The sequence below is a fragment of the Delphinapterus leucas genome, chromosome 16 (assembly GCF_059928025.1).
Source record: "Delphinapterus leucas isolate spDelLeu-1000000601 "Yukka" chromosome 16, BTC_Dleu_Yukka2, whole genome shotgun sequence".
NCBI lineage: Eukaryota > Metazoa > Chordata > Mammalia > Artiodactyla > Monodontidae > Delphinapterus > Delphinapterus leucas.
This window is the reverse complement of record NC_143144.1, coordinates 62,434,828-62,454,471: the sequence shown is the minus strand read 5'-3', so window position 1 is coordinate 62,454,471 and position 19,644 is coordinate 62,434,828. Positions and strand designations below refer to the sequence as shown.

General features: G+C 35.1%; 1 protein-coding gene across 5 annotated transcripts in view; it reads right to left on the bottom strand.

The window, feature by feature from the left end:
• Positions 1-19,644, bottom strand: part of SLK (STE20 like kinase) — a 56,882-nt gene that overhangs the window by 7,167 nt on the left and 30,071 nt on the right. For 4 of the 5 annotated variants that reach the window (XR_016388155.1, XM_022568841.3, XM_089898117.1 and 1 more), the window contains 10 exons: positions 18,956-19,084; positions 17,239-18,609; positions 15,128-15,258; positions 14,777-14,900; positions 13,141-13,320; positions 10,610-10,702; positions 3,102-3,231; positions 2,376-2,500; positions 1,672-1,860; positions 992-1,117 (listed from right to left, as the gene is read on the bottom strand). Coding sequence is in view for 4 of the 5 variants with exons in the window: in XM_022568841.3 (XP_022424549.1) it covers positions 992-1,117; positions 1,672-1,860; positions 2,376-2,500; positions 3,102-3,231; positions 10,610-10,702; positions 13,141-13,320; positions 14,777-14,900; positions 15,128-15,258; positions 17,239-18,609; positions 18,956-19,084 (2,598 nt within the window). In the remaining variant the exon portion in view is untranslated. The remainder of the gene's footprint in view (positions 1-991; positions 1,118-1,671; positions 1,861-2,375; positions 2,501-3,101; positions 3,232-10,609; positions 10,703-13,140; positions 13,321-14,776; positions 14,901-15,127; positions 15,259-17,238; positions 18,610-18,955; positions 19,085-19,644) is intronic. The other variant, XM_022568842.3, reaches the window with a different exon arrangement.

Below are 19,644 nucleotides of genomic sequence, written 5' to 3'. Positions count from 1 at the left end.
CAAGTTTAGAGGCTAGATCTGTTATCCATATGAAAAGAACTTGAATAGAAAGAAGTAGTTTGATCCTGATTTTCCTTCTAAGAAGGTTTACTCACAAAACTGACACTTCAGAGGGCAACTTGCAAGCATTACCAGAACATGGGGTTAGAAACTATTCCACTCTAGTAAATTAAGCAAATATGTAGCATATCCACAATGTATACACTACTCTGAAACTGTAAACATTTTAGAAATTATATTACATTACATTACATTATATTATATTATATTAGAGAGCTGCATACTCCAGGTAAGGTTCAAAAACAGTCCCCTCTAAAGTAATGTTTAAATTCCTTAGGAAAAGAATTCTCATATACTTATCACCTTTTTCAAAAACCTTGAAGAAAATGAACTATTTCTCCTTAAATAAAAAGAAATTTTAAATTCAGAATGATAAAAAAAAAAATGCCTACATCATTTTTAAAACTTTGTTCATCTTCTTTGCAAAATACACTAAAAATTCTCAATAGTACTTTTGAAAGATGTAACTTCTTTTTTTTTTTTTTTTTTACCGGTACGCGGGCCTCTCACTGTTGTGGCCTCTCCCGTTGCGCAGCACAGGCTCCGGACACGCAGGCTCAGCGGCCATGGCTCACGGGCCCAGCCGCTCCGCGGCATGTGGGATCTTCCCGGACCGGGGCACGAACCCGCGTCCCCTGCATCGGCGGGCGGACTCTCAACCACTGCGCCACCAGGGAAGCCCGAAAGATGCAACTTCTTATATCATAAATTAGCTTCATGTTTATACTAATCACGGCTGTGTAAGTTCTAAACAAGTGCCTGCGATACTAAACTGATCTTCCTTTGGGTCTACAGAGGAAAGAAAACCTTTAAATCCCAGCATCTTCACAAGCAATGTGCAGCTTACTCTGAGTAGCTATTATTTCCTCAAAACCAGCCACCTGTACCGTGCATCTAGTACCATCTTTGCATTCATGCTTCTGCAGCTAACCTGCAGCTGATGCAGTTCTCGGACATTGGCTTCACACTGCAACTGAAGATCCCGCATTTGATTTTCATGTTTTTGATGCTGAGCCATTCTCTCATTTTTCTGCCTCTTTTCTTCTTGAGAGGCAAACTATAAGTAAGAAAAACAAAAGATAAATATGGTTAACAAGTAATGTAATTTCTGCATCTTCCAAAGGTGTAATCAAGGAATGTAACAAAGCTTAAAGTACAATAAACTAAAGCTTCAAGTAGTAATATGCTGGGACTCAAAGCTGGAGTCTACGTCATGGCTTTGGTGGAGTGTAGGGAGGTGGAGAGAGACTTCTGATTAAAACCTTGTTCCTCCTACCTGCTTAGTGACCTCAGTTAATTTGCGTGTGGGATCTGTGACTGTAGAACTATAGTGAGACCACACGATTGACTGAAAAGCTGGCCAAGTCATCTTATTCCCAGAGCTGGTCTTAGGACCAGCCTAGCCCTGGATCTGGTGTGGGGCGTGGAAGAGAGCAGCTCTCCGTGGCCAGCACCTGGGGGAGACTGAGTTGGTATGTGCCATATGTGTACAGAGCCATGGTGAACATCAGCGAGCCCAAGGTAGCTCCAAATGTTTACAGCACAATTATGTGGTACTCCTAAAGGCCACTCAAAACTTTTAAACTTAAAGAGAGTAATTTTCTTATTTACTTGTTTAATTTTTTCACGATCCTGATCCGGTGTTGCTGTTGGGTTAATTCTCAAACTCTTCTTAAACATGGCCATGCGAGTCTTGGCTTCACTGCGCTGAATCTTAGGCAGTCTTGCTCTTTCTTGAGTCTGTCTGTTTTTCAACTCCTCAATAAGGCGTTGATTGTAACGCTGCATTTGTTCTGTTTCCTAAGAAAGTTTCAGAGTCCAGTGATGTAGATATAATACTCTGTACCCACATGTATGCTCAAACATGTCATTTTGCTGTTGCTTCCCCAAATTACTCTCTCCCTTGTTGCATACCAACCAGCAAAATACTAGGCAAAAAATAATTTATAAGAAAAATAAGCTATTAGTAATAAGAGATTCATATTGACTCTCGTATACTAAGTATAGGGAGTCCACATTTTTAAGATACCTGAACCATAAATGGAGCCAAAATAGCTAACTCTGAGAGACAAGATGAAGATTATAATGTATAAGAGGTCTTTAAGCATTGTAATTAGTTACCTTCCTTGGAATTTGTAGAAAAGAGTTTGCAATCGTGACCAACATACAACTAATTACTCCAAATTTCAAAGAAATTTTAGGATAAAAGAAAGGAAACCTGAACTTTATTCTGTAAAAAATATAAGTTTCAAAAATAAATAGCTCTGCACACTTTAAAATGAACAAAAAAGTGAACAAATTTTCCTTTCATTAACCTTCTCATGGCGCTTAAGTAGCTGATGTCTTTGCATAAAATACTGATCTTTAAGTTGCTGTTTGAGCAGCTGGTGTTTTTCTTGTAAGTGTCGTTCTTCAAGCTCCCAAATCGCAGCTTCTCTAGCTAGAAGAAGAAAGCAATTTCAAAATGTAACTTTGCTCTTTTTACTAATGTACTTTGGTCTTCCTTTTAATATTTACATACAAGTGTTCTAATACACTAATTAATACACACGGACATTCTGAGCTATAAATGCAATATTACCAACATAAAGATAATATCCATTACCACTTTCCGTTCTGCTCTGATGTCCTGTAAACAGAGAATGCCCTACCCACAACACCAAAATTCCATTTAATCATCTTAATGAGAAAGAAAAAAAATATCAGGTATTTGTTAGGGGAAATAAGTGCTTAAAATTCCATTCTATCATGTAGCCAATTTAAGTATACCAACACTGTAAGGCATAATGAGTACATAAAATTATTCAGGTATATTTCTACCATCATCTGGACAAAAAAGATGTTTTAAGGATTATATGTTTATGTTCACTTCTATTGCAGTATTTCTTAATTTTATAAAGTATTTTCCTCTTATTTAAGTTGCTTCATCTTTCCCTCTACCACTCTAGCAAAAGAAAACATTCAAATAATTTCCAAGGTATATCTCCGCAATGTTTTGAGATATATATATATATATACGTATGCTGCATAATTTCATATACCTCTCATGAGCTGTTGTTTGTTATTCAGGCACTCTCTTTCAATATTGGCTAACTCTGCCTTCTGCTGTTGGATGATCTTTTTCAGAGAGCCATCTAATTCTTGTTGTTGCTTCTGAACAAACTCTTGTTCCTATTAGACATAGTTAACCATCAGTTAATAAGTATCTACTGAGCAAAACATCCATTTATCTATACCTCTGTATATTTTAGTGATTAACAAGATTTCTGAACCAAGTTTCAAAGTCAACTAGATTTAAAAATCACCAAAATTATATAGTATAGACATAACATAAATGTATTAGTCACCCAATTCAAGCCCAGAAAGGAAGTACTAGAATACATAATATTCTAAACTATTAAGAATAACACATACAAAAGAAGTCCATAATCCACTCATAATTAAAATGCCCTACATCTTTGGGAAAAAAAATAAATTTACAGTTTCTAAAACTGACTATTCATTTCACTAGAGTGTGGACAAAACAAGAATAAACAAGAAATGCCTTTCAGGAAGAGAGGCAATAAAGAGCAAACAAGAAAAACATATCAGGATTTTAAACTCTCTATTTTTCTATTAATAAAGAGGAAGCCATACCATGGCTACACTAACAGAGAAAGACAGATTCTGTATCTTTAGCCTGTGCCTAAAAAGAACAATACTTTAAGGATTTAATGAGAAATAATGCACTGCTAGAGAAATGTGAACTAGAAATAGGAAAATGAATTAACATTTTATGACTCTACGAACAAAATTCCTTATAATCAGAGAATTCTACCAACATGTAAGGGATTCACTCATTCATTCAACAGTATTTACTGAGTACATACTATTTTTGCCCGAATGCCAAACTTACACTTTCAAAAAAAAATCCTTCAGTTACTGTGTAAGGAAAGGGAAGGTTGAAGTGACTTATGGTCATTATGCTAGATTACACATTTGCAGAAGGAAAGGAAGCACACTCAAATTGAAGAAATGCAAATTTTGCCAGTAAACGTTTGGCTCCATCCCTCTCTTGGCTGTTACAGCAGTTTGTGATCAGCTCAAGGGTATTCTGATCAATTTGAGTATAGATTTAGAAATTTGGGGTTGAGCAGCACTTCACCTATAATCCCTCCTCTTGCACATCTAAGAGATATAAAACCTCAAGATCCATTTTGGAACTATTTTTTAGGCCTTGGACAGAGTCTGACAGGATCTGGATCACTACCAGCCTGGTCTTCAGTGCACAAAGAGTGAGTCAGCAGTGCTCCTCAAGATGCTTGTCTTACTACTGTTTCTCTGGAGGTGAGAATCAGGTCTTACCATCCATGACATCCTGTTAGTTTGTTGTCACAAATGCTGCTGTCTCATCTACATCATGATTTGTATTTTAGCATAAATACAAATATACAGTTGCTACTGTATAAGACTAATAAACTGTCTCTATAAAATACAATTGCCAGTTGCAAGTGGAATAACATGTACTTTTGTATTTATTGAGCTATGGTCTTATGTACTGGGGACAGGAAATGTACTTATGTGTCGTTAAAAAAAATATCACGCAAGTTGTCAGTTCCATAGATACAATAAATGCTGAGCAAATTTATACAAAAAAAATTTACAATTGCCAACTTGACTAGAGTCACCTACGTCGCTTTATCACAGCAAATAAAAAAATAAAAACTCAATGAATATTTAAATTCAACTATCTAGAATAAGGCTTTTGAGCTTTATTTAAAGAGATGCAAAAGTCTCCATCCTATCTTATAAGCAGTTATAACAAAGTAAGTTGTCAAGCTTCTCTTTTCCTACAGTAAATATCATTTGTAATAAAAAGTAAATTGATTCTCTAATTTCATTGTGAAATTTCTATGTGCAAACTTGTTTAATAAACAATATAACCTGCAGATATATCAAAAGTTTTCTTTTGTTCAACATTTTTACCACTAGTTTGCATAAAGAACTTTTAAAAAATATCTGTGTGGACAGAAATAATGGGTCCAAATTATCATAAATAAAAATATTACATTTATATTTATCAAAAAAATCAAGTGTAAAAGATGGGGCAAATAAATATTTGTATGAAACTAAAAAAGGTAAACACAGTGGACCCTTGAACAACACAGGTTTGAACTGTGTGGGTCCACTTAAACGTGGAGTTTTTCACTAAGTATGTACTGCAGTACTACACATTCTATGGTTGGATGAATGTCCAGATGTGGAACCACAGATGCGGAGGGCCAACTGTAAAGCTATATGTGAATTTTCAATTGCGCGGAAGGTCAGCATCCCAATACCTGAGGTGTTCAAGGGTCAACTGTATAAGCCAGTGCCGCTAAAAAAGTGAACGTGATTTCTTGTCAATGCAGTTTTTGGTCATATTATTATATTTATGTCTAAATTAAACAAGATAAGAGTTCAGGTCAAAGAAAACCTTTATTAAGCACTTAGTAAATGCTGGGGACTGTACTACTTACAGGGTTACTAAAATTAATAAAAGACAGTACTGCCTTCAAGGAGTTTCCACTCTATTGGTCCCAAATTGGTTTTATCTGTCAGCCCATATAAAGAGTAGTGGGTCCCTTCCCTTAGTAACATACTTTGAAAAGTTCAAAAGTAAACCACAGAGAACTCAAAGCAAGGAATAAGGGTCCAGAGATCAAGACTCAAAATGAATGACAAGGAACTACAAAAGCATGCCCTGAAGTGGCCAGTATATGAGGAAAAAGGAGCTAAGACTCTTATATAGAAGCGGGCAGAACTAGCACTGTGCTGCTCCAGAAGATAAATAAAGATCAACAGGTCAAGGCAGGCAATGTATGGAAGCGTCTCCTAACCACCAGAGTTTGCACAGGCACCAGCTGCCTTACAGAGCTACGGACTTGAAGAATCAAGCAGAGTGTGGATGACTACACAGTCAAGAATACTGCACATTTCATTTTTTTTTATATTAAGGCCAAAAACTACCGAAAAGGTCCCTTACACATTAATATATTTTATTACCACAAAAGAAATGAAAATTTAATATCACTGAGCTTTCATTAAATTTCCTAACTTCAAAAGCCAAGTATAATACATTCACAGCGGAATCTGTAATTAGAAATTACTCTTAGGATCTAAAAGAAAAGTGATCTTACATTCCAAAAAGGCTGCACAAATTACACTCATTTAAAAAAATAATAACAGATCAATTTGATCACTAAGAGTAACAATTTCAAAATGGACACAGAAATTGTAAAATGAGTGTTCTTTAAATGTACAAGTTTTAATTCTGGTAAGGAATCTTATCCTATTAGTCAGATAACTGTGAACGTTAAAAAATACAGCTTTGGGTTCTAGAAAACTCTAAGAAAGGGTTATGATACGTGGCACTATTTGTACATCATCTGGTCATTTTAACTTAAAAGCTAAAAATGGTAATGATCAGAAAAGTGTTCGTAATTCATAATTTCTCCCTCTCGTCAAAAAATAATTAACATTTTGACTACTCTTTCAGAAAACTATAGAGTCCAATGGCTGACAATAATATACATAAATAAATAAATAAATAAATAATTTCAGGAGGAGGGGAGGAGGGGTTGAAATCAAGCTGTATTCTATCTACTCCAGTTGTGTATATCAAACATCACAAACAAAACTTACAGTGTTAAATAAGCTAGTCATTTCCCTATAGAAACTGTGAGAAAGAATACAGCCTGGAACTCCAGACTTAATTTAAAACTGCAGCATGGAGAATAGCAACCCACCATTCATTATGGACAATTTGAACCGTGAAAACTAAATGGAACTAAAATCACCACTTTTAACATGGCTTTTCTGACCATATCCATAATTAAAACATCTACATAAACATATATGCAATCAAAATGTCACTTCACACGAAGATAAAAATCTAACCACAGCATTCAATTTCTCACATGTGCAAAGTTCATAAAATACTATTGAGAAGATATTTCTTGAAAAAGGTGAAAATCTCAGATTAAAATTTGTGGTGGTGTAGACAGAAAAAAGAACACTGTAGTAGAAGTGTTCTAGTTCCAGCTCTACCACTAATCTCTTTTGTGACTTTAGGCAAATCACTTAGTCTTCTGTGCCTCGATTTCCTCATCTGTAAAACAGATACACTCCATCCCTATATTAGGGGTTGGCAACGAGAATCAAATGTGAACTCTTCAAAGAATACTGTACTATAAAGTTCATGTCAGGTTATTACTATTGTCATCTCTGACATTATCATCTATCAGTCTTCTAGATTTACAACAAATGAAGCTAACAATGAAAAGGCACATGTGAGCCAAAGAAAAAGCAGGTAAAACAGAAGAAGGCACCCTCCTACAAGGCACGCGGGACTTACGTCCTGCATTTGGGCGTTGAAGACTGCACAAGATGACAACTGAAAAGACTGAATCATGACCTGAGCAACGCCCTGTGGATCAGAATACAATGCACTTCCCAGGTAAGAATAGAGCTGAATGACTTTTTGTAAATGGAAAGAATAATTATACAAACGCAGAGTTTCCTGAGGCCTGGAACAAGTCACTTAACAAAGGGGTCTCTTTCTCATCTGTAAAATGAAGGATTTGAACTAGGTCAGTGGTTTCCAAACTCTAATTTGCTGCCATTGTCTTTAAACCAGTTGAACTCTCTTTTTAAAAAACACACCAAAACAATCTCAGTTTATAAAACAGATGTAAAGTGGTCCTGCTCTGGAAGCAGGGGCCCAGAGCCCTACTGTCCTTTTTATTGTTTTTTTGGGTTTTTTTTGCGGTACGCGGGCCTCTCACTGTTGTGGCCTCTCCCGTTGCGGAGCACAGGCTCCGGATGCGCAGGCTCAGCGGCCATGGCTCACGGGCCCAGCCGCTCCGCGGCATGTGGGATCTTCCCGGACCGGGGCACGAACCCGTGTCCCCTGCATCGGCAGGCAGACTCTCAACCACTGCGCCACCAGGGAAGCCCTGTCCTCACTTTTTGAAGGATTCTCGAGATGCTTCTTCCAAACTCAAGAGCTCCTGAGAGTACAGTTTGAAAACCACTGGACTAGATGATCAAATACATTCTAGTTCCACGACCGTATGGCTATTATTCATAAACTCTTTAAAAAGTTTAAAATATTAGACTCAAGTTATCATGTGTTAACACCTTCATCAAAAGTGGTAGCTAAATAGAAATACTTTTGAAATTTGTTAGATTACTAAACTCTTCATTAAATTTACAGATAGAAATTTACTACTGCTTTCAGCTTTAGTTGGAAAATACAGGCTAGCCCCTCAAATTATATGAAAAATCACCAACAAAGTTTTATTAAAGCATTGGATCACTTACCATTCAACACTAAATCCTCAATTTCAACTCTAGAGTCTGACATATTACCTTTTGGAATTAAAAACTTTACATTCCTTTACAAGGCAAAACCAAATTGTTATCTTCTGGTTTGAAATCCAAATTACCCCAAAACTGATGTGTGGCCAGCAAGGACTTCCTCTTCACCTATTAATAAGACACGGCCAACAACCACTGAGCCAAGCCAATAATTTAGATTAGGCACAGAAGGGGTAGCTTAAATACAAGAGGCAGTATGATGTGGCGGTTCAGTGTATGAAACATGGAGCCAAACTTGCCTAGATGAGAATTCTGGCTCTACCACTAACCAGATGCATGAACGTGGGAGAGTCATTCAACCTCCCTGTGCTTTAGTTCCCTTACCTGTAGAATGGGGGTAATATGAGTAACTACCTCCTGTGTTGTGAGGTTAAATGAGTTCATATAGGTAAAGCATTTAGAACATACAGTAAATGCTGTGTTTGCTATTATCACCTTAACTACAGGCATACCTTGGAGATGCTGTAGGTTCGGCTCTAGACCACCGCAATAAAGCAAGTCACATGAATTTTTCAGTTTCCCAAATATATAAGCTATGTTTACGCTATAGTCTATTAAAGTGTGCAATAGCATTATGTCTAAAAAACATACATACCTTAATTAAAAAGTAGTTTATTGCTAAAAAATGCTAACCATCACCTGAGCCTTCAGCAAGTCATAGTAGTAACATCAAAGATCACAGCTCATCATAATATAATAATGAAAAAGTTTGAAATATTGTGAGTATTACCAAAATGTGACACAGAGGCACGAAGTGAGCAAAGCTGCTGGAAAAATGGTGCTGACAGGCTTGCCCAATGCAGGGCTGCACGAACCTTCAATTTGTAAAAAACACAATACTGCAAAAGCGCAATAAAGTGAAGAGCAATAAAACGAGGTGTGCTTGTAGTAATTCCCATACCAGGCCAAGACAAAATTTTTCATTGGCTCACAGGAAGAAAAAAACAACTAAATTTATTCAAATAGGCTAGTTTTATTAAAATTTTAAATTCTGAGATAGTTTCCTTATTTTTCATGGTGTTAAAATCATCTATCTCTCTTTTGAAATGATGGTGACAAATAAAGGGCAGTTTCAAATAACCTTCCTTGTCAAAAACAAAAAAAATTTTTAATGGCAACCCATTTGTCATGCCTCCCAAAGGGTTTTGTTGCTTCTATGTTTCTTTTCATGAATCTATAAAATTCAAAAGTCTGGGAACCACTTTTTAAATTACATAAAACCCACATTAAAAAGATAATTTAAAGCAACAAATAAATAATCCATGTCTCTTCTTCCTTTCATTAACATCTGTAACCACAAACTGAGCTCACTTCTCTCTTTGCCTCCCAGCTGAGTGCAAGCCTAATTAAAAGAAAGGTGATCCCAAGTATAAAAGACCTCATACTCATGTGAGATACTTCTAGAAAAATCTGTTGAAAATACCAATTTATCTATTTTGTAGAGAATTCACCCATCAATTGGCTCAGCCTTATCATAATACAGAATCAGGTTTATATAGGTAAAAACTGTCTATTTTTGTAACTGCTGGATTCTGAACCAAAAAGAAAAACAACATACTTAACATTTAAAATCTGGTTTTAAGTTGCTTACATTGTTGAGTTTAACAGTAATAAGTGTTTGATCTACCATTTAACATTACCATTTACCAGGCTTGCAGGATCTCAGTTCCCCCGACCAGGGAAGGAACCCAAGCCACAGCAGTGAAAGCCCGGAATCCTAACCACCAGGCCATAAGGGAACTCCCGAATTAATGGCCTTTTAAATATGCATTCCTTTTGTATGCATAAAGCTTATATACTCACCCTCTATATTCTTTTGCCCTAAAAATCTTCTATCAACCATTGACATTACCACTTAAATACAAACTTCCATCATGATTAAACTAAGAATACAGTGGATTATACATTAACATACATGTTTATTTCATCTGGAGTCAGCTTTCCAAACATTTCACTTAATTTCACGTTAGCAACTTAAATATCACCATTAGTGTGAATTTAGTACTACATAAAGAATGCCCTGGGAACCTTTGTATAAGGAGACGTCAACATCATATAAGTACCGAATTTACCCTTTCAACCATGGTTTACTGAGCTGTGAGAATATTGCCGCTTTCTGTTTTTAGTAGCATTAAGCTGCTGCTGTTACCTGAGCATGCTGGCTTTGTGCAAGCTCCTCTTTCCTGCGTTTCATGAGCTCTTTTCTCAGCTCTTTGGGTGCTTTCTCCACTTCATTTATAACCTACAGTGTATAAGCATGCAGGAGGTGGGGAAAAACACTTTCTCCACAGCAAGCATTTATGTGAGCAGACAAGCTACAAGTCAAGTCAAGTTGTTAAAAAGCTCCTTTCAACATGCATCAGCACAGGTGTTAGTTTGGTGAAAAAGAATGAAAGGATAGAACATGCTTAATCTCAGTGCAGAAAGGGACATTACACCATATAAGGAAAATTAGTTGCTTAATTATCCCTACATATCTTTCTCTCTTTAGATCCAAAGACAATCAGTAAAGAATTACTTGCAATGCTAACGCTGAACTAAAGGTGATAAACTCAACTGACCTTGAAAGATCATAAAAATATAAACATATCTACTAACATTGTCTGAAATATTGGATATAAGGAAAACAAATGCCATTCATTTATAAATTGCAAAATTTCATAATTGGCTTGATAAAACCAATGAAATAATTCTAAACGAAATCCACTTAATGAGATCAAAAGAAAAACAAAAGGGAAAGTAAGCATTAGAATACACAAAGGAGAGACAAATGGACACTAAGTTTTCTTTTTTCATAATAAACTATTTTATATATGGTGCAATAAAAATGAACACATCTGATGACTTCGGAATTAGATTAGAAAAACATTCTCCTTTGCTGATAATTTAAGCCAAAATCAATTGTCAGCTTTAAAATCAGTAATATAACCCCTCATAAAATAAGTTTATATGCTGTGATTTATTATACCAAATAAAGTATATTATAAAATGAAGTATATTTTAGAGCTCCTTCTTTCAATCATTTCAAAACCCTAGATATGTATTCCACCTAACAATAGATCTGTAATCCAACTACGAAAGACGATCACGTGTTTATAAGTAGAAGCACCAAAAGCAACCAGATTCCAAATCACCACACGCCATTGATGGTCTGTGAAAGAGACTGATTTTGATTTAACATAGTGTATTTAAAATTTCCCATCAGTAATCTCTCATGAAACCAAATCACCATGAAAAAGAAGAGACTCCCCAAATGCAAGAAGTTTAGCGGTAAGGAAAAAAATACAGAATAGAATTATTTAAAATATGCATATCACTATCTCAAACATGTTCTCTGGCTAAACCTCTCCTAGTCCAAAACAGTAACAATAACTAGAAACTTCTATATATCTACAATTAAACCATATACTTACCTACAAAATTTTTAAAATTTAACCTGATATTAAAAAATAACCTCTTAATAAAAACTACTCATGGTTTCAAGAAAATTAATATTTAGTTAATACAGTAAAGGAATACATCATGGTATATAGAGCGATTCTATATAAAATATAATAAACGGTAATAAAACAGTAATTTTTAGAAATGGTAGCCAAATCAAAAGGCTATATACCATTTCATTTATCTTTACCTAAAGAAATCATAGAATGCACTGTATTTATTAACATTTGATTCTATCCTTTTTAAAGCAGATCCTCAAGTTCAGCAAAATGATGTTCCATTATCTGCATAATTTCATTTTTAAAATCAATGAATCTGAGTACTTGGGACATGCAACAAAAGTGAAAATGTATTCACTAGTTTGGTTGATATTAGTGTGTTCCAAAACTAATAAAACTGATCATAATATTGTCCTGGGGTCTTTCATATCATGAAAAGATAAATTCTCCTCTTACACTAAAGGAACAGAATAAATTATAAAATTATCTCTCAAAACTGCTAATATGTAAAAGCTCTCTTAGTGTTATTTTAATTGGGGAAGCAAAAGACACACTAATACAATATGTAAATCCTCTTTCTGAAACAATGACAATCCTTCATAGTAAATAATACCACAAATAGATTCTATGACAATATGGAACAGTTTCAGGAAAAATGAAAAAATTCATTATAATCAAATGACTTTACAGATATTTTCCACCTGTGATTCTTCAAAGTATCTCACAATTTGATAAAGATATTATTTCAAATTTCAGCTTACTCAGCTTTTGTTTTGACACAAAGTCCAAGAAAGGTAATCAAGCTAATCAAGAGAAAAAAAATTTTTAAGCATGAATTAAATATTACAAATAAATATTAAGATGAATTATTATTGCCACCTGCAAACAGAACATAGTATGCTTTCTTGAAAAAAAACATTACTATGTCAGGCCTTAAATGTTGCATTAATAAAGGAGGAGTGATAGGTTGAAAGGAAAATGGATTACACTCAATTTAAAGACTTGGTTCAAGGGTTAGCTGGACATTTAATAATAGTTTGTGAACTTGAACAGGCCATTAAAACCTCTTCTACTCCAGTTTTCTTGGCAGTAAAATGAGATAACATCTGACCTTACTACTACCCTACATAACTGCTGGGAAGACCAAAAAAAAAAAGAATGGGTGCCATTTAACTACCAAGTATTATCTTAATTCCTTAGACAGTCTTAAGTGTACATTAAAAACAGTAGTTACACTTACCTCTTTCTTTCGGTTCTTTAACATATTCTGAAATTTGTACAACTCTTTCTCTTGTTCACCTTTAATGCGTTTGGCTTCATCTCGTAAGCGATTTGTGTGTTCTTGTTCTAGACGTTCAATAGTCTGTTTCTGCTGTTTTTCTAGATTCTCAATCTCTTGGTCATATTGTCGTTTCTTGCTCTGTAAAATGATGTAGCTCAAGATCATTTAACTTTAACATTAACGCTCATATCATTATACTGAAGATGTTTACTAAGAGCACATAACTGGCATTTAAATTGAGTGACGTCATACGTACCCTTTGCAATACTGAACAAGTTCAAATGCACTCAAATATGTTTTAAAAATTTTTCAAAAAGATGTGCATTTCGTTTTTTTCTAATATGGGAAACACTTTTTTCTATTGTACAAGTGTAGAATGTTCAAAAATTTTAGACAATCTAGAAGAATATCCAGTTGCTATGAAATACTAAAGTAAGAAAATTTTCAATATTTATCCTATAAAATTTTTGATAAATCCAAGGTCTCATTTGAAGTCTATTTTAAAAACGTACCATTACTTGTCATTTTCAAATTTACTCTTCCTCATTAAGATTCTTAAACATCATATTTCATTGATACAAACCTTTTAGAATTATAAATCTACTCTCTCAACAAAAGATTCCTGCTTATATAATACTTGAGTAACATTGCAATTTTAGACACAGGTATTTGTAAAGGGTGTTTCCTTTTTAAAAAAATTAAAAAGCAAAATATTTTGGAAAATATGGGGGGGGGAGAAACAGTTTTTATAAGGTTCTGAAAAAACAGAATATAAGTACTGTAAAAATACTCAAAGAGAACAAAAGTTCATAATTTTCTTAGGAATTCTAAGTTATGATCCAACATATGTAATCAGCAATGCCAACCTTCACACAAAACAATCCTTACCACTTAAAATTATAAAAATGTAAGTACTATAATCAACCATGAATCCTATAACATTTCAGATGGTCTTTTTTCTAACCTACATTAAGCTACATGTTCAACGTAAGTTACTGAAATTTTATATCACATTAATAATTCCTTTTCCAACTTTGGACACAAAGTAAAAATTTAAAGACTCGGTGACAATTACCCTTTACAAGTCAGCACTAACTTCTCTAGCAGCTGTGAAAAGGGATGTGGAAGCTTAACTGTAGTAGCTAGAGAAGTAAGTGTACTTTGAAAAATTCCCCAGGAAGTTCTAATACTCAGCCAAGTTTGAAGACAACTGCTCTAGACTGGTTTAAATCTTGGATTCTAATTCTGAGAGGTCAAATTGTAACAATAAAAAGTTATACAGCAACAGGCACACCTAAGAACTTTGCAAACCATCTACTAGCTTCATAATTCCAGGTTTTCATGACAGATTTAATTAGAGAAAAATGAAAACACCTAACACACTGTAAGTCAGGCAAAAGGAGAAAAGAAGAGAAGAGAAGAGAAGAAAAAAGAAAGCATCTAAAACACCAAAGAGATAAAGGCGAGAAATACATCACAAAGCCAGAGAAATCTAGTAATCAGAGAACAAGTTCTAAAACCTGCCAGTGGTGTTTTTTTTTCTAAGCCTTAAATTTCTTTATTAACAAAAGGGTACAAAATTCCAAGACTTTACCACCATCTCCTGCTCAAAACGCCGGAAAATTTGCTCTCGCTGTTGTTGCAGTTTGCCATTGAGCTGCTGTTGGGCTCTTTGCTCTTCTTTTTGAAGAAATCTTAATTCCCGAAGTTCCTGACGTCTGATAAAATTTAATGGCAAGGATAGAGAAAGACAGCAAAAGTTACACCTTTGAAGTAATGCTTTAAAAGAAAAAAAACTTTAAAAGTAACATTTATTTTCAAATGGAAAAGTAATACAAGAATCCAAAATTAGCCAAGACTTTACTCTTGTTTCTCTATTCTTCAGACTCTGCAGAGACTTGAGAAGTCACAAAACCAGTTTAAATCATGTTGTTTCTCTACTCACCTAAGAAACCTCAATTCTTCAGTTTTGGAATCACTATCTGTAACTATCTTTGATGTTGTTACACTCACTTCGACACCATCAACAATAAATTTGCGTGTTTTCTTCAACGTTTTCTTTTGTCTTCTTGTTTCCTGAGTGAGATTTTATTTTAGTTAGGCTTTATATGGGGAATACTAGAGAGAGAAAACATTTTCTTCTTAAAAAAACAAAAACAAGAAACTGAACAGCTATGAAGACTACACTATAAAGTATGAATAGAAAGCAGTAAGACTCAACTTTGAAGCCAATTATATCATCTCACACCTCATTTGACTTTCACATGATTTTACAGATAAAATCAAATTTTTTTCAAGTGAAATTATGCATTTTGATGATGTGCATGTAGAATTTTTATACCACATCATAATTAGGCACAAGTGGTAACAAGCAATTCACAAAAAAGAGTAATTAGTACAACTTTCACATGTTAACCATTCTTTCCTCTTTTTATCTTGTAGGTTCGCAGATAACCTCTGCTTTTCTGTTTTAGAAACACTTACAAAGCAATTAAAAATGAATTCCTGGGGCTCATCCCTTAAAGAATCTAAATCAACAGGTCTGAGGGTGGCTGAGAATTTCATCTTGAAAGGCTCCCATATAACTTTTAAACACTGCCAGGACTGGGATTCAAAATCCATTTCATCAACAATAGTATCACCAGCCCTCTTCCATCTCAGGGCTGGAGATGGATGAGTGATTTTAGAGTTGCTAGAAGGACAGCACCTTTACCGTACTCCCAAAATACCAGATCTGCCTGTTAGCTATTGCCCAAAATTCTTTATCAAGACCAAACTCTTCATTCCTCAGTTGGTTATCCAAATGCTTTTTAAAAGCAAAGAGAAATAACAGAAGTGTAACACTGCTACAAATACTTCTTGGTAAACATGTAAGTATTCAGAACAGATAATTACTTAGTGTTGATAGGTGGAAAAGGTTAGAAAGCAGAGGGAGCAAAAGGAGAATGTGAAAATACTACATTCAAAATGCATTAGAATTTTTAAGTTGATCTTTGGCACTTACTAATCACCTTTCTTCAGCCTCTTACTGTTGTACTCTCTAGGCTTCCAGTATTCTCACACTGCTCTCCATAAGCCCTGGACTACGGCCACCCTATCCAGACTTCACCTAAAACCTAAAGTGGGCATGCTCCAAAAATAAATCTACCTCCCTGTAACCTCCAAATTTTCCATTTCTTCAGTTCCTACTAAAGTATCCACAGCTAATATCACCTTAATTCTCACAGAAGTATCTACATTTTTTGGAAAGGCTAACTATTAAGTCAGTGAATGAACTTCAGATTAACGGAATTTCAGCAGGGAAACAACCTGAAAACTGCAGACCATCTAGGCAATGCATGTAATAATTTGGGGCAGATACGCAGGCTGATCAGTCATGCCCTGGCGTCCTATCCCTAAGGTCAATTTTCTTCAGTTCTTTCTGCTTTTCTGCCACCTGTCAATCCACAGTCTCACCTGTATCAGAATTCCATGGGATCTTTTGCTATAAATACTGATTCTCTGGCCCCACTCCATACTCCTACACAGCCCCCCCTAGTAACTCAGATTGGAGAATTATGCTTAACAGCTCCAAGTGTTCGAGGTTTAGCGTTTGGCTTTCTTCCCACGATGATTCTCACGGCAGTAGTGATTGCTATGACTGAGGAGGTAAGAGTGGTCACCGCACGTGCCAGTGGTAACAAGGGCTGTTTATACCCTAAACATTCTTAAAAAGAGATCATTCTTTCAAGTCCTCAATTCTTTCATATACTGCTGATTCTTGCTACAATTATACCTAGGTATGTACATTAGGAAAACCCAAATTCCAGTAAGCAACTGTATTATACTATTTCTATCAAGTTGGCAAAAATAGATAGGTACTACCAAAAAATTTAAAGATTACATCCAGAATCTCTTTTTTTTTTTAATTGATTGCCCTCATAGGCCTTAAGAATTTTATAGGGTTAATACTACACTGATTTAGTGTTGTTTTGTTTTCAAGATGTCAGTTTCACATAAACTCTCAACTGCCAAAATAACAAAGAAACACCCAAACAAGGACCCGTGTACACTTACTTGTAAAGATATTGATCCATTGTCTTTAGTTTTGCTTAGGAAGCTAGAGATGGATAAATTCAAGTCAATGCTGCTATTATCAGCAGTGGAACCAGTGCCTGAATCAGTATCATTTTCCTTTTGATTCTCAGATTCTGCTAACATGGTTTCAGTTTTTGATAAAGCACCTATTTCTCCTTTATTTTCTGCATCTTCAGGGTTGATATTAATACTGGGTATTAGAACAGGCTGAGGTTCACTGGGCTGTGAAGTGGCAGGAACTTGAGGTTCTGCCTTAATTGGCACTTCGCACGGGATATCTTTCTGCTCTGTGTCCATCTGAGCAGTGGCTTCGTGAGCATCCTGAGTTTCACTTCCTAGAGCCTTTTGGTCACCATCAGTCACCGCACTTCTGACCTCCATTCCTTCAGTGCTACTTGATTCAGCAATCTCAACTTCATTTGTCCCGAGCTCCTCATTGGTCTCCACTCTGTTCTCTGAACTGCTGATTAACTGTTCCTCACCTTTACCTTCTACAGATTTTTGATCTATCTCATTAGTTTCAACTATTTCTTTAATAGAAACTTCTTCAGTACCACCAGCCTCAGGGCCCTCTGTGGACTTGATCACTAGTATCTGGCCTACTTCACCCACTTCTTTCCCATCGTTACTCTGAGCATCCTCAGCACTGTTTTCAGTTGCCTTCTGAGCAACGTCTTCTGCCTCATTTGTTCCTATCACTTTGCTTGTATCACTGATCATATCTTTTTCAGTTTTGTCATCTCTTCCCAATTCCTCGAGGGTGTCTTCCTTTGTAAACTCAACTTCACTTTCAATTGCCTGAATATCTGCCTCTTTTTCTCCAGTCTCTTGAGAAACTAAATCCATTGTCTGAATAGCAGGGTCTTCAATTTCTTCAGATTTTATAAACTTATTTTCAAATATCTGTTGCTTTTCTTGATCCCCTTCTTCCTCAGGTTTCAGATTCTGTTCAATATTTGTTTCTGAAGTTATCATTATGTTATTTTCTTTTCCTTCATTGACTGAATTAATGTCCACTGTTTCATGATCTTCTGTGTCAGGTAGATTTTCAAGCTTCGGTCTCTTCTCCTCTCTCCCATTTTCCTCGATTACTGTTGCTCTATTATGAAGTTCAGCCATAGCTTCTAAATGAGTATCATTAACATGTTCATTAATGCCTACCACAGTATTTTCAGGTTCATCGGTGGTGGGTTTTTCAGTAGGAATTTTACTGTTAAATTTATCTTCGGAAGTATTACGTTCTGTTTTTTCTGAGACAGGTTCCAAAATACAAGCATTTTGTGAAAGCTTATCTTCTTCAGAGCTCGCAATACTAAGGTCAGAGGAGGCACGCTTACTTGCAGGTATCGGCTAAAAAAGATTTTATACAGTTTTAGTGTTAAAACGTAATTTCAAGATGGTAACCAAAATAACGTTTCATATATAAAAATGATTTAATTCACATATATAATGATTTAATATCTTTATTCAGTAAAATTTGATGAAATTATAAAAATAACTTAAAGAATTGACAAATCTTCACATAATAAATATGACAAAAATGGGCAGCAAGGAGCAAACTTAATAAATCTTCACCTCTAAAATTAAAGGTTTTTGTAATGCTACCCATCAATTAATTCTTAGACACAGCTGCAATCATACCTCAAAACTCAACTCTAAAAATGACCTAAATGAAATTTCCTTTCTAAATACTGACCAGAGAATTTTCTGTTTCCTCCTCATCATCCTCCTCTTTGCCATCTTCAACTTCTTCTGTTACTTCAGCCTTTGCCTCTGCAATCAATTCTCGAATTGGTTTGTTGGAATCAACAGTCACAAAGGGATGCTGTTTGATCATTAAAAAGAGCATACTCAGTAACAACTGAAATGCTTGTGAAGTAAATTTCAAATATATAAAACATATTGTTATGTGGCAAAAATATAAACATATAAGTAGGAAAAATGCAAACAACTTCAGATGATATTACATCTGGGAAAAGAAGGAGGGGGAGGGAATTGAGCAGGAGTAGGGGCTGCCTGCAACTGTATCTGTACCTTTTTTTAAGAATCTGAAAGAAATATGTCAAAAATGATAACATATTACATCTGGGTAGTAGGTATATATACTTTTCTGTATGTCTGAAAACTTCATAACCTAAAATCTAAATTAAAATTTAAAGCAAGTTTCAAGTACATTACTAGTTTTAGAAAGTAACGATATGTTTACAATATGTTTGTTAGAAAGTAACAATATGTATAAAGCCTCAATAAAAGAATTACAAAAAGCTTTAAAGTTCCGTTAAAAGTATCTACCTCCTACACTGGTGGTGGGACTGTAAATTGGTTCAGCCACTAGGGAGAACAGTGTGCAGGTTCCTTAAAAAACTACAAACAGAGCTACCATAT